This window comes from Lutjanus erythropterus, chromosome 15 (genome assembly GCF_056507025.1).
Source record: "Lutjanus erythropterus isolate fLutEry1 chromosome 15, fLutEry1.hap2, whole genome shotgun sequence".
NCBI classification, from domain to species: domain Eukaryota; kingdom Metazoa; phylum Chordata; class Actinopteri; order Lutjaniformes; family Lutjanidae; genus Lutjanus; species Lutjanus erythropterus.
This window is the reverse complement of record NC_139331.1, coordinates 36,196,856-36,210,517: the sequence shown is the minus strand read 5'-3', so window position 1 is coordinate 36,210,517 and position 13,662 is coordinate 36,196,856. Positions and strand designations below refer to the sequence as shown.

The 13,662-nt window shown below is 38.8% G+C and overlaps 3 protein-coding genes across 3 annotated transcripts in view; 1 reads left to right on the top strand and 2 right to left on the bottom strand.

Annotated features, from left to right (window-relative positions):
• Positions 1-2,685, bottom strand: part of cfap61 (cilia and flagella associated protein 61) — a 42,892-nt gene extending 40,207 nt beyond the window's left edge. Inside the window, exons 1-4 of the mRNA XM_084738115.1 lie at positions 2,502-2,685; positions 2,226-2,382; positions 1,367-1,517; positions 1,038-1,114 (exon numbers count right to left, since the gene is read on the bottom strand). Coding sequence (XP_084594241.1) covers positions 1,038-1,114; positions 1,367-1,517; positions 2,226-2,368 — 371 coding nt within the window. The 5' untranslated portion in view covers positions 2,369-2,382; positions 2,502-2,685. The remainder of the gene's footprint in view (positions 1-1,037; positions 1,115-1,366; positions 1,518-2,225; positions 2,383-2,501) is intronic.
• A 225-nt stretch (positions 2,686-2,910) lies between these two features.
• Positions 2,911-8,865, top strand: crnkl1 (crooked neck pre-mRNA splicing factor 1). Its single transcript, XM_084737439.1, has 14 exons — positions 2,911-3,095; positions 3,755-3,907; positions 4,106-4,197; positions 4,390-4,548; positions 5,119-5,285; positions 5,560-5,738; positions 5,922-6,092; positions 6,264-6,455; positions 6,689-6,748; positions 6,866-6,946; positions 7,140-7,379; positions 7,654-7,755; positions 7,890-8,138; positions 8,297-8,865. Exons 1-14 carry the CDS (start codon positions 3,048-3,050, stop codon positions 8,696-8,698), a joined length of 2,295 nt encoding a protein of 764 aa, XP_084593565.1. The 5' UTR covers positions 2,911-3,047; the 3' UTR covers positions 8,699-8,865.
• Positions 8,794-13,166, bottom strand: naa20 (N-alpha-acetyltransferase 20, NatB catalytic subunit). The gene is made up of 6 exons (XM_084737440.1): positions 13,033-13,166; positions 12,443-12,467; positions 11,853-11,943; positions 11,122-11,257; positions 10,399-10,544; positions 8,794-9,177 (listed from the first exon to the last, which is right to left on the bottom strand). The coding sequence occupies exons 1-6, from the start codon at positions 13,083-13,085 to the stop codon at positions 9,092-9,094; spliced, it is 537 nt and encodes a 178-aa protein (XP_084593566.1). The 5' UTR covers positions 13,086-13,166; the 3' UTR covers positions 8,794-9,091.
• Between the last annotated feature and the right edge of the window lie 496 nt (positions 13,167-13,662).

The window sequence follows — 13,662 nt, the reverse complement described above, 5'->3', positions numbered from 1 at the left end:
ACTCTCACCTTCATAAAGTGTTAGTGATGTTCCTTTTCATTTGAAATAAATCACTAGACACTACTTTTTGGTTAAATATGTTTATTGGTTTCCTCGATTTATTTAATTACACCGTTTCCAATTTGAGTGCACGCATTTTGGTTAACATTTAGTGGTCATTGTTTTTTTTTTGCAAAGATTTAGAGTTGCTAAAGATATTTGACACCTGTTTCCGTTGTTCTCCACATGCTGCTTGAGAGATGCCTGATCAAAGGGGGAGGCGGACCTTCGGGTGGCCCTTTATCCTGGAGCACAAGAATTGGAAGGTGCCAACTCCCAGGGCTGAGCAGGGGAGCTCTGAATTACAGGGACTTAAATCAAAGCAGCATGTGGACATTTCTTTGGGGTTTTGGGTGTTATTGGTATTAATTATGTCTAAGTATTGAAGATTTTTGGTCTTTACTGGTAGTTGGGTTTATTTTGGGTTTTAAAAGGTATGGAGTTAAGATCCCCCCCCCCCCCCCTTTCTTTTCTATGTAGGCTAGCCCATGTGTATATACACCCCTTCTTTTGTGTCATTTGGGAGGTCAGGTTTGCTCAGTTCAGACTTTTGTTGCTGTATTGTTTTGTTGACCTTAATTTAGTTAAGGGGCCCAGAGTCATACTTTTGTTGATACTTTCCCTTTTCTTATGCATTTTAAACATTAAGATTTTGTTGATGCATGGATTGATTTGGCTAAATAAAGCCTTAAAATTCTAAAATGAAGCTTGTGTCCCTGTCCTTACTGCTTGGTCCCTGACACTGACACACCAGATAGTTGGATCTTGTGAATCCAGCTGCCTCGCAAGGTAATAAAAACTAAACTGAGGTTTATTTTAAGCTAGTTTAAAACTTTGGAGCAACATAAATTAAATTTAAGTGGTGACTTAATCTGGGGCTGAACAATTTAAAAAAAATATTGCAACAATAAATATTCCAATTAAGAACACTGTAAAACCCTAAACCACTTTTATTCAACTTTGGATTAAAAAGAACATATAACCTTAATTTTTCATACCTCAATATTTCCTTTAAACTTGCTGTAGCAAATGTCGGCTGTGCCACGAAAAGGTGGAGGAAGAGTGTGTTCAGAGGCTGCAGAGGGAAGACAGTTTAGCTTTAGTTTTGTCCAGTGCAGGTGTCTGTTCACTTTGATTTCACCTGATCTAAGACGTAACTTTATTTCAGCTTTAAATAAGGAAAAAGGCTTAATTTTAATTCTGTTGGTGTCAAAGATTGATGTGATCTGTATAATTAAAAACTGTCTGTGCACATAAACAGCATTAATCTTAAAAACGACTCAACATCAGCAGCTCTTTGCAGTAAGATTTCATGACTGATACAGACTGTGCATTTTTCAGCACTGAAGTGTTCGTGCAGAAAAGGTTCCCAGTGACTCTGATCCACCAAGTTTCCAACAGGGTGATCGAAGAAGGAAGCGTGGGCCAGAATGTCGTCCTTTTCATTGGCCAGAGTCACGGCCAGATTGGCTTTCTCTCTGGAAGGTGAAATAGAGCAAACAAGAACCAGAGAATAACATTAAAACATTACAACACTTATTCAGTGACTTTTGACAAAAAGATGCAGGAAGTATTTCATCATTATTATGATTACTCACAAAAAAGATTTCACAGTGTGCAGAAAAAATATCAAAACAACTGAAACTACTACTGTATCACAAATAATATATAGCATAGTTAAGTAAACTGCTTTTGTGAGCAATAAACTGAGGATGTAGTTGTGGAGCATACTGGTTGCTTTTTTTTTTTTTGAAATTCTGGACATTTTCTTGTGTTTTTTCCAGCAAGAAATTTGTTTATGTAAAGAAGAAAATGACCAGCATTTTGGTGTTTTTTCTTTTTTCTTTTTTTATTGTGCTCTCAATAACTGTGGAATTTTAACATTATTTAGGTGAAGGCTTCAAATAGCAGGCCACTGTATATTATTTGTATTCTTGTGTATTTTTTAATTGAGCAAAATAAAAATAAAAATATAATAAACCATTGGTGTTCAATCAATAGTTAACTGTGGTTCAGAGTTAACTGTAACTTAAATAGATCCCTAAATAGTCAGATAAAACTTGCTTTGGTTCTGGTATGTTGCCATGAACATTTTTCATTGATTATGACATTTCACGGACTGGATGAGAAAACTTGTTGATTTCTATCTGTACTTAAAATGGTGAAAAAGAGCTGTTTGGTCTTACAGAAGGTGAATTGCGTGGATCTTTCCAAACACCGCCAGAGCTGAGGGGCTGATGAGGCTGTCAATCCCCTGAGCATCCGCTGATTCACTTCTTCTCACGGTCACAGTTTCCTCCTGTCCGCTGGGTGAAGTTATGATCCTCATCTTCTTCACCTGGACTGATTTTAAAACAACATGAAAGAGCAACGACGACGACATAAGTTCGGTTGTTGTCGGTTGTCTTGTTAAAAAAATTTAAACCGCAACAAAAAACATTTTAAAAACAAGAGTTCCTTACCTGTAACAGATTTTTTAATCTAATCACCTACAGTGTTAGTTTTATTGGTGAACTTTCTGTTGTTTGTGAATGAAATTCGCACCATAAAACTAAATTTTCGTCGCAGTCTGAGCCTGACAGACTCTGTAACCATAGTAACAGAACGCTGCAAAGGCGTTGTGTCTATAAGGGAACGCTTCATTTGCAAAACTCTCGCGAGATTCGTACACGTTTCTTCATTGTGCACATTGTATAAACTACTTCCATTTTTCTAAAGCCGTTGTTAAAAATACAGATAAATTCACGGACAAAAAGAAACTGGTTTCGGTTGGACAAATATCATAATTTGGGTTAAAATAATCACTCCCGCGAGATCTTGTGCGGGTCTGGGATTACCCTCTACACAGGACCGCTACCGCAGGGGGTAATGGGAACTCGCAGTGCATTGTGGGTACTGTCATGGTGGCTCGCGGTGGATGTGAACAAAACGTTAAGTTATCCGTGGTAGTTTTGTTGTCGTCGAAACATTTTGAGTAAGTTTGGTATCTTTTGGTATCTGCCGGTAAAATGGCGTCCACCGCGGCAGGTAAACAGCGGATACCGAAGGTGGCGAAGGTAAGAAAACTAAACTCGGCACCCGAGCCATGAGCGCTCTGTGGCTAATGCTAACACATAGTGCTAAGCTACTGTTCAGTGGAGGAAACTTTTCCAGTTAACTGCACTTAGCCTGTATGATTGTTTTAACCCAAGTTTACATTTGTACATCTGTAATCTCTGTTAAGAATATACAGTAAAATTATATTTTAAGTTGGGTATGTTTGCCTGACGGAAAGAACATGAGCTCGAATAACAGCTAAACTAGCTAAGATGACTTTCTGGGAGGGTTAAATTTTTCCATCACACTGCACTTTGTTTGGGTTACATACGTTTTATTTTATTATTGCATATTGCATGGTGTATTACTAGCAGGAGGGAGAGTAATAATAGAACATTTATTCCAGACAATTTCTATGAGTAATGGAGTTGTACCTGAGCATTGAAGCGAGTATTAGACTTAAATTCTGCTTCCCGTAAGGTTCCTCACTGTATTTTTCATTCCGTTCATTTAATATTTTAATGTTAATATTTTTTAATTAATGTTTTTTGTTTTTACTTCAACTCCGTACGAAGCGCCTCAGGTTAAGAATATTCAGACCCAACACATAAACAGCATCAAGACATTATGTTCACGATTGGAGCAACGTCATGTTAAAGAATTTCTTCTCGTGTTTCAGGTGAAGAATAAAGCTCCCGCAGAGGTTCAGATCACTGCTGAGCAGCTGCTGAGGGAAGCTAAAGAGAGGGAGCTCGAACTTCTGCCACCACCACCAAAACAGAAGATCACTGATGAAGAAGAGCTGAACGATTACAAACTCAAGAAGAGGAAGGTAAGTCGGCTGTCATTTTCTCCACTGATGGTGTGTTAACGATTTTAAATGTGCAGTATTTCAGATTCATTCTTGACTTGAAAGAAAGGGTCTTCTACTCACATTTTAACGTCATCACTTGTCCAAAACAACATGTGATTAATTTAAAAGTGCTTGGAACAAAAACACCTTCAGTTTTTTTTCTGCCTTTTCTTTTAGGGGTTTGAGGACAACATCAGAAAGAATCGCACCGTCATCAGTAACTGGATAAAATACGCACAATGGGAGGAAAGCCTGAAGGAGATCCAGAGGTAGTGTGTCTTTAGCCAGTTAATCGTTTTTCTTGCAGGAAGTAGCAATAAACCAGACAATCCTGCATCTGCAACCTTTTGGTTGCTGTTTTATGCTGTGATTGGCCCTTTTTTACCCAGAGTTTTTGTCCTTAACAGTCAACACGTTCCTTCCGTTAAGTTTTTCCTCATCGCTGCTTCCTCTGGTTTCAGGGCTCGTTCTATTTACGAGCGAGCGCTGGATGTCGATCACCGCAACATCACTCTGTGGCTGAAGTATGCCGAGATGGAGATGAAGAGTCGCCAGGTGAACCACGCCCGCAATATCTGGGACAGAGCCATCACCATCCTCCCACGAGTCAACCAGTTCTGGTACGAATGATATTAATATACTGTAAAGTTTGCCTTCACTTCTGGTGTTAATGGTAATTTATGTCAAATATATTTCATCAAGGAATACACCAAATAAAATCCCACCAAAACGGTGCTGATATTATTTGGGAGTTGAGTACAGCTGGTAGCGCCTCCTTTTCTAAACAAAGTTAAATTTTAAAATTTATTAAAGCCTCCTTTGTATGAAAAAGATGAACATCAGAAAAACAAATCAGTTTACTTTTGTTTTGCTTATTTCACTTATTTCAGTTTTGTTTTTGCTGTTTTTCCAGAGTCACATTTGAGTGACAGGAAGCTTTCTTCTGTTCCCCCCAAAAATTTACTTAAGCAATTAATTGAATAAATTTTATTGATCCCACACTAATATAATGGGTACAAATATTAGTAAATATGATTCACACCCTGAGATAGAGAAAAGAAAAAATAATTAAAATGTAGATTATGTTTTAATTGAATTGGGTTTCTAGGAAACAGATGATTTTTTCATGGCTCCATCCAAGTATCTCCCTCTGCTTTATTAACGTCTGACTTTGTGTTTACCTGTGAAAGGTACAAGTACACTTACATGGAGGAGATGCTGGGGAATGTGGCCGGCTGCAGGCAGGTGTTCGAGCGTTGGATGGAGTGGGAGCCTGATGAGCAGGCCTGGCACTCCTACATCAACTTTGAGCTGCGCTACAAGGAGGTGGACAAAGCTCGTACCATTTATGAGCAATATATCCTTCTGTTGGCGTTTTCATGTGTTGAGTTCTGAGTATCAAACTACTGAGACGAGGTGGTATTAAAATCAAAATTAAAACTCGCTGTGACTAATAACAAACAGCCAAAACAAATTTACAGATTATAATGTAAAATTCCTATTTGCTGTTAGTGTCATGTTTCATTTTTTGAACTCTGAACAGCATTAGCCGATGACATCTGTGATAGTTTGTGTATTACCTTGTAGATGATATTCGTTTGTTGTATAAAAACTCCTTAACTCCGCTGCACTCGTCATGGTTCACCCTGAAGTGAAGAACTGGATCAAATATGCTCGTTTTGAAGAGAAGCACGGCTACATCGCTCACAGCAGGAAGGTGTACGAGAGGGCGGTGGAGTTCTTCGGAGAGGAACATGTGGAAGAAAATCTCTTCGTGGCCTTTGCCAAGTTTGAGGAGACACAGAAAGAGGTTTGTAGAAAAAACTGTCTTCTAATTGACTGTATGAATTCAAATTAGTGTTTTTGGTTTCTTGTAATGCTTGAGAGGTTTAAAAATGTTGATATCCTTGTCCTTAGAAGTGGAACTAGCTGCTGAGTTGTCTGTTTTGACCAGAACTTGTTGTGACTGTATGAAATGCCTCCTCCTTTCCAGTTTGAACGTGTTCGGGTGATCTATAAATACGCTTTGGACAGGATCCCTAAACACCAGGCACAGGAGCTCTTCAAGTATTACACAATGTTTGAGAAGAAGTTTGGAGACCGGAGGGGAATCGAGGACGTCATCGTCAGCAAGCGAAGGTTCCAGTATGAGGAGGAAGTCAAGGTAATTACAGCAGAAACCATAAAAACACGCTCTTTATCTTTCATTCACATGAATATTTGTACTATATTTTTATCTGTCGTGTTGGTTTGAACGCCAATAAAAAAAAATAAAAAGTAGTAACTAGTATCTTCTGAGACACGAATCACTGGCATTTTTTTCTGTTTCCATCAGGCGAACCCACACAACTACGACGCGTGGTTTGATTACCTCCGCCTGGTGGAGAACGACGCCGACCCCGACACGGTCAGAGAGGTTTATGAGCGCGCCATCGCCAACGTGCCGCCAATCCAGGAGAAGAGACACTGGAAACGATACATCTACCTGTGGATCAACTACGCTCTGTACGAAGAGCTGGAGGTCAAGGTCAGTTCACACAATCTTCATCGTCACCATCATCAACCTTCACATCATCAGTGTATTCTTCTTATTATTATCATTATTATTATTGTAAACTAAAAAAAGACTCCTGATCTGCTCATTGAATCTCTCAACCAGTTGCTTAGTTTCTACTTAATTAAAAGGTTACGTCAATGAAAAACAAGTAACAAATCAACAACAAAACTCTGCTAATTATGTTGTTTTTATTTTGTTGTCAGGACACTGAGAGAACACGGCAGGTGTACCAGGCCTGTCTGGACCTCATCCCTCATAAAAAGGTAATTTAGATGTTTTACTTTTTTCCATTTCTTTAGATTGAATCCTGATTCTCTCTCATTTCTCTTATTAAAGTCTCTAGACTGTGATAATCTCAACTTATTTTTTTTCTTTTTCAGTTCACGTTTGCTAAGATTTGGCTGCTCTGCGCTCAGTTTGAGATTCGACAGAAGAACCTGCAGGGAGCCAGAAAGATCATGGTAAGATTCATCAGAAGAGTTTGTTGATCTTAATGACACACTTGTGTTGAAACCCTCTGTGTTTCTTAAATATCTGAAGTAAAGCAGAAATTGTAATATTTAAAAGCAAAGATGTCACCTGTTAATGCTCAAAGGCAGAAACGGGAAGCCTCACAAACACTGCAGATGAACTCATCACGGTTTCTCCTCTCAGGGCACAGCGATCGGTAAATGTCCGAAGAACAAACTGCTGAAGGGCTACATCGAGCTCGAGCTGCAGCTGCGAGAGTTCGACCGCTGCAGGAAGCTGTACGAGAAATACCTGGAGTTCAGTCCGGAGAACTGCACCACCTGGATCAAGTTCGCCGAGCTGGAGACGATCCTGGGAGACATCGACCGAGCCCGCGGCATCTTCGAGCTCGCCATCGGACAGCCACGACTGGACATGCCAGAGGTATTGAATTGATCCACCAGACCCAATATCCAAACACAAGTCTAACAACATTTTTCAAAAGCTATCTGCTTTTTTTTCATTTATAAATGTTTTACTTGAAATGAGTAAAGAACATTTTTTTCTTTTTAGACGAGGCCTAATTATATATCATCCCTCCAGTTCAGCACAAAAACTGTCAAAAGTTTAGTCTTCCACATAAAAGGCAGCATTTGTTCTGCACATATAAATCCATTTGTTCATCATTTCAAAGCTTCTGTGTCTTTTATCTTCTCAGGTACTATGGAAGTCCTACATTGATTTTGAGATTGAGCAGGAGGAGTTTGGAAACACCAGAAACCTTTACAAACGGCTGCTGCAGCGCACTCAGCATGTCAAGGTGAGAACTGCTCATCGAATATCTGGGGAAAAAATTTCAAACCTTGAACGATGTGCTCAGGTCTTGCAACTGTGAAAGTCTGACCCTAATTTTCTTTTCACCCTGAGACGTGACTCTGACTTCTTATCTTGCAGGTTTGGATCAGCTACGCCAAGTTCGAGCTGTCCATCGACGGCCCCGACCGGCTGCAGAAGTGCCGGCAGATCTTCGAGGAGGCCAACAAGAGCATGAGGAACTGCGAGGAGAAGGAGGAGCGGCTCATGCTGCTCGAGTCCTGGCGCGATTTTGAGAAGGAGTTCGGCTCCGACGGCACCATGGAGAGGGTGAGAAAGCTGCTGCCAGAGAAGGTGAAGAAGAGGAGGAAGCTGACGGCAGAGGACGGGGTGAGAACTGCAAAAATCAACATGTTATTTTCTTTTGTGTACTACAAACTTCAATCAATGTCAACATGTTGACTCTTAAATTAAAAAGCCATAGATGAGTCAGTAATGAAAATAGTCCTGATTGTATTGATTACAATCTTTTATCCTCATTCTTTCAGTCGGACGCAGGCTGGGAGGAGTACTATGATTACATCTTCCCAGAAGACGCCGCCAACCAGCCCAACCTCAAACTGCTGGCCATGGCGAAGATGTGGAAGAGGCAGCAGGTGGTGGAGGACAACGATGAGGTTCCAGAAAAAACTCCGGCAGCTGGGGAGACGGCATCACCACCGCCGTCATCATCACCGCCGTCATCATCACCGCCGTCATCATCCTCTGCCGAACCTGCAGCTCCTCCTGAAAATGACTCGGACAGAAACGCTGCAACAGAGCAGGAGACATACGACGATAGAGACGATGACGGTGACAGCAGCAGCAGCAGCAGTGACAGTGATGATGAAGACGATGGAGAGAAGGAGGAGAAACGCAGCCGGAGCGGAGATGAAGATGATAAAGATTAGACTCACGTTTGCTCGGGGACACGAGGGGAGCGACGTTCAACCTGGACTGATATTTTTCTACTGATCTGTTTTATAACAAAAACAACAAAACCAGCTGAAGAGGAATCTTTTATTGTCTGACCACGTTTTCTTTATCCACTGTACCATTACAGACACGTCAATTCAAACCTGCCTGTTGTCTTATTTCTCAATTACGTTAATTTAGAATTTACAGGAAATCTGAACTGTTTAGGAAATTAAAAAGCTCTACAGTCAGTGGCTCTCTGACTAAAAACTGAGAAATGGTATGCAGCCTGTGTGACAGTTAAATTATGTACAGTGCGACTGAGCAGGACCTGTGATTGGGTTTAATTCACATGTGATTATCAGGGTGCAGAGAGCCACAGTTTACTGTTATTCAATGTCCTCTGGTCTGACAGGATGAGGCAGCGGGATGATCGACTTCTTCTCTGTGTCTCTGGACAGAGCTTTCCTCATATCTGCAGGGAGGAGAGAAGAAAGTAATCAAAATCACATACTTTTTCTTTTTACTAGGTACTGCAGCTGCTGTTACAAAGTACACCCTGTTGCATGCAGTATGCACTCAATTACTTTGTTGCAACAATGAGCTATGAACTTTGACGTTCTTGCTCATACAGTCTGTAGCATGAAATTTAAAGTAGGGCTGAATAATAAATCGACATTGCAATATGCCCCACCGCAATTAACAATTCATTCATTTTAAATTAAATGTGCTGCAGAAATGTCCTGGTCTACACAGACATAAAAAACATCTTCTTTTTTTTTAAGAAAAAAAGTCTAAATTCTCTGATTTCAGTTTCTTAAATGTGAATATTTTCTGGTTTCTTTCCTCCTCTCTGACAGGAAACTGAATATCTTTGAGTTGTGGACAAGACATTTGAGGACGTCTTAGGACATCTTAGGTTTTGGGGAACACCAATTGACATTTAAAAACAACAACTACTGATTGATTAATTGACAAACTAATCATTAGTTGCAGCACCAAACTGGACATACTGAATGTTTTCTATCATACTAAACAGTCTGGTATTCTGGGTGTTAGACGGCGCCGCTGGTCTCAGGTCTCAACCTCCACAGCTGTTTGTTGTGGAGGAACGGCGCCCTCTTCTGTTTGTGTATAAAAATAAAAATGTGTAGCACAGTGTTTGTCTCCTCCAGAGTTTGCGTGGTAATTAAAACCCATTAAAAGGATCAGTTCATCAAAAATACAGTAAAATGTTTATTGAAATCCTCCGGTGGAATCTATCCATGTAAACAGTTTTAATTTGATTTATCCAGGTTAGTAGGAGAATGAAGTTTCATTTTCAGTGTTAATGATTTTCATCAACAACATTTTTTAACTGACTGAAATGAGAAAAACTTCAGGTTCAGATTTTGGGTGTTTGGCCAACAAACCCTAATTGTCGAACTTTCCCATCAGCACCTGAACGCATCACAGAGAGAGACTTTTCAGAACTTTCTGCACTTTTGTCTAGGTTACTACTCAAAGAAAAAAATAAAATAAAACTGAGTTCAATGTTTTTGACCAAATCAAGCAGGTTGATAGTTGAAGTGAATTAAACTGCTTTAGAAAAATAACATTGTTCTTATTTGAAGAATCCACCCTTGAAACAAAACATTTTTACAATAAAGGATCCTGTCATTTTTTTTAAAATGTGGTTTGAGTTTGGATAACTCACCATAAGCGTCTTCGTCTGGTTCTCCGTTGCTCGCTGAGTAGTACTCGATCACCGTCCTGTAGACGCTGTAGCCCAGACGTTTGTACATGTTCACCGCAACTTGGTTGGAAACTCGCACGAAGAGATCCACGAAGAATCCGCCCTTCCTGCAACGCAACATTTAAAGTCACAGAACGAAAACGTCAGTCATCAGCTGTGCACAGAGATCAACAACATCTGCTGGTCTCTGATCTGAAGGGGACTTTCAGAATAAAACATCAAAACAAAGTGTGCCTACCTGCTGTATGTGTGGAGAGAATTTCACATACAATGTTTAAAAACCCTTTGTGTTAGAACTCATGGTATTTTTTTTTCCAGAGCCGATACAAATACCAAGTATTAGTAATCAAAGAAAATGACAATGGGTATTTGGAACATATATACTTATTATACTTATTTGCCATGACAATGAAATAAAAAAAAAATGTGTAAAAAAAACCCCACAAAAAACATTCACACAGCAACAGAAATATAAGTTTGATAAAGAAGATCCAAACTGAGAAAAGGAATCCAAGAAGAACATTTGAATTTCAAAATAAAATGTCTTAATTTGAATACATTTTAGCTGCAGTTGTTGCAGATTTTAACTTCCTTAATTATCAATCAAAGCTGTTTGTTCTTTATAGTGATGCTGCTACATTCCTGTCCAGAGTGAGCGTGTGTGTGATCTACGATGGTACAAACCTCTCTGAGATCTCCTCCAGCATCTCCATGAGTTTGGCGGCGAGGCCGAGCCTCCTGAACTCGGGGGCGACAGACAGAGCAGTGACATGACCGTGCCACTCCTCCCGAGCCACAGATCCCTCCGCCTTCCCCATGACTGCAAATAAAGCCACGAGATCAGTCACATGAGCTTCACAGCAGTTTGTTTTACTGAATGAAAACACAGAAAAGGACTGTGATCAAGTGTTTAAAAGTATTTTATATGCAACGATTACACAGATTTTAATGAGCAACCTGACGAGAACAGAAGCAGATTATTGACTGTAATGTCCTCCATGAAAAGAGCTTTACAAATGAAAAGGTTGAAAGGTTCAACATTTATGACTCATTGTTTTGAAGATGCACACACATGTACTGGAATATAAAATAATAGAGATGACTAAGAATTTAAAGGCAATTTTATAAAGTTTTGCTGACCTATAATCTTTAGTTGAGATAATTTACTTTTCTTCTTTAGATAAACTTGAATCTTAGAAACTTAAAAAAAAAAAAGAAAGGGTCACAGTGAGCTGCGAACCTGATTTGTCTTTTTAAAGTGCCTGAAAAATTAAATAGTTTTAATTTAAAATATTAAAATGTTAACATTTACTTTCAATTTGAGTTTCTAAGATTCAAAGCTTTGTAACACCTGTGCAATACAAATAAACTTCTTTATTATTATTACTGGAATGTGACAAAGCAGAGGAACTTACTGTAGCCCATCAGTTCACCACCAGGAGCCTCGGCGACGATGAAGTACTCTGGCCAGTGAGCCAGGTACTGCAGGTAAAACGGGATCCCATACTGAAGGTCAAAGGTCAAGGATATTACTCATATTATTGAGGATAAATGTTAGAAACATCTCTCTGTACGATACAATATTTGGTTTGATTTTCAAAGAAAATGTCAAATAAATGTATTTCTTTAAGTTCACTTTCAAAAACAAAAATGGAAAAGTTTGGGAAAGTCACCTGCCAGTTGAAAGCACCTTATAAATGATGATTTTATACATATTAAGCTTACTGGTATATCAAATACTATTTTGGGTTTCAGTAGATAACAGACAGATCTTAGAAACCGTTTAAGATTTGATCAGTCGTGTAAAATTTTATCCATCTACTATCAAATAAAAATAATAAATATAGCAGAGATATGTTTATATGCATTTTTCAAAAAAAGTTTTTGTAAGTATAATTAATCAATGAATAGACTAAGGAAAGAGATTAAACTTGCACCCCTCGCTGAAATATACCAGACCAAGAGAAAGAGACATGTGATTCATTCATCTAAAACTGAAGGATACAGTTTCTGTCAAAGGGTCCAGGTTACTGTTGGAAAAGAAAAACACAAACAAACATCAGTTAGTTTCCTGCCTTGCTATTTCTTTTATGAGAATGATCATTTCCTTTATGGAGACAGAAATAAGCCGAACTCAATCTAATAATTTTCCTTATTTTAACGTTATTTACGAACACCAACGCAAACGTATAAGCTAACGTTAAACATGATCTTTACTGGTTACTGACGACCTAGCTAAGTTAGCCACCTAGCTAACCTAAGAAGGCAAACAGATTCTCATATTTATTAAAAGACAGAGACTGGACTAATATAAAGTATGCCGACTGTTTCTGAGGATGCTGAAGATTCACAATATGTTTTAGTCAAGCATTAATAAGTCTCCCTTTTTGTCTGTGACAAGAGGAATACTAAACTCTATCTTTTTTAAAATGGAGTTTGGTACAGCAGCATTCTCCCCAGAAGCAGTTATCTGTTAGCTGCTAACGCTGCTGCACACCAGAAAACATAACGAGCGGATACATTTGACACATAAACACACGGCGACTTTTTCCATGAACACAACCTTTATGGTAAAACTGACAAAACTTTACTCACATATTGTTGAATTTAAATAAATCATCGCAGGTAAACGGTCTTAATGTTGTCATCTTGGCTTGATGCTGTATGTCCTTTCACCTCACAGAGGAAGAGAGACATCGGCTTACTTTAAAAGGCAAAAAGAAAAGGAGCAGCGCCCCCTGCCGGACCGGAAGTACTACAGCTTTATAAGGACAGTCTCTTGGAATATGTAGTTATATTTAAGGGAGGGAGTGTAACCAGTACATCCACCCCTGTCAGCAAACATAACCCCATTTATTTATTTATATTTGATATTTTTATAACAATAATTTTGACTTCTTATCTCATAATTATGACTTGCCACGAGGATAGCTGTTTTTTTACTGGTGGAAGTGGGCTTCTGTAGGTTATGAGTAATTGAACATTTGTTAATAATTGTCTTTTTAATTGATTTTCATTTTAACATGTCCTGGACTCTTTTAATTGGCTGTTTTACTGAACAATTCAGTTTAAACTGACCAGTTGTTGCTGTTTCTGCTGGCCAAAATGCAAAATAAAAAAAGAACCAAACCAATTGAAATGTGCCAAAATTTCCAAAACCAAAGAATAATACTTGTTATGTTATGTTTCTAAATTTAATATTATTGTGATCAATGAATTCTCATA

Bases quoted from the DNA above. Each gene is read 5' to 3' on its own strand.
- crnkl1 (XM_084737439.1), top strand. From the start codon at position 3,048: ATGGCGTCCACCGCGGCAGGTAAACAGCGGATACCGAAGGTGGCGAAG. The intron at 6,749-6,865 runs GTAATTTAGATG...TTTCTTTTTCAG, and splicing joins ACCTCATCCCTCATAAAAAG to TTCACGTTTGCTAAGATTTG. The intron at 7,756-7,889 runs GTGAGAACTGCT...CTTATCTTGCAG, and splicing joins AGCGCACTCAGCATGTCAAG to GTTTGGATCAGCTACGCCAA.
- naa20 (XM_084737440.1), bottom strand. From the start codon at position 13,085: ATGACAACATTAAGACCGTTTACCTGCGATGATTTATTTAAATTCAAC. The intron at 11,258-11,852 runs GTAAGTTCCTCT...CTTTATTTGCAG, and splicing joins TGGTGAACTGATGGGCTACA to TCATGGGGAAGGCGGAGGGA. The intron at 9,178-10,398 runs GTGAGTTATCCA...TCCTCCCTGCAG, and splicing joins ACCAGACGAAGACGCTTATG to ATATGAGGAAAGCTCTGTCC.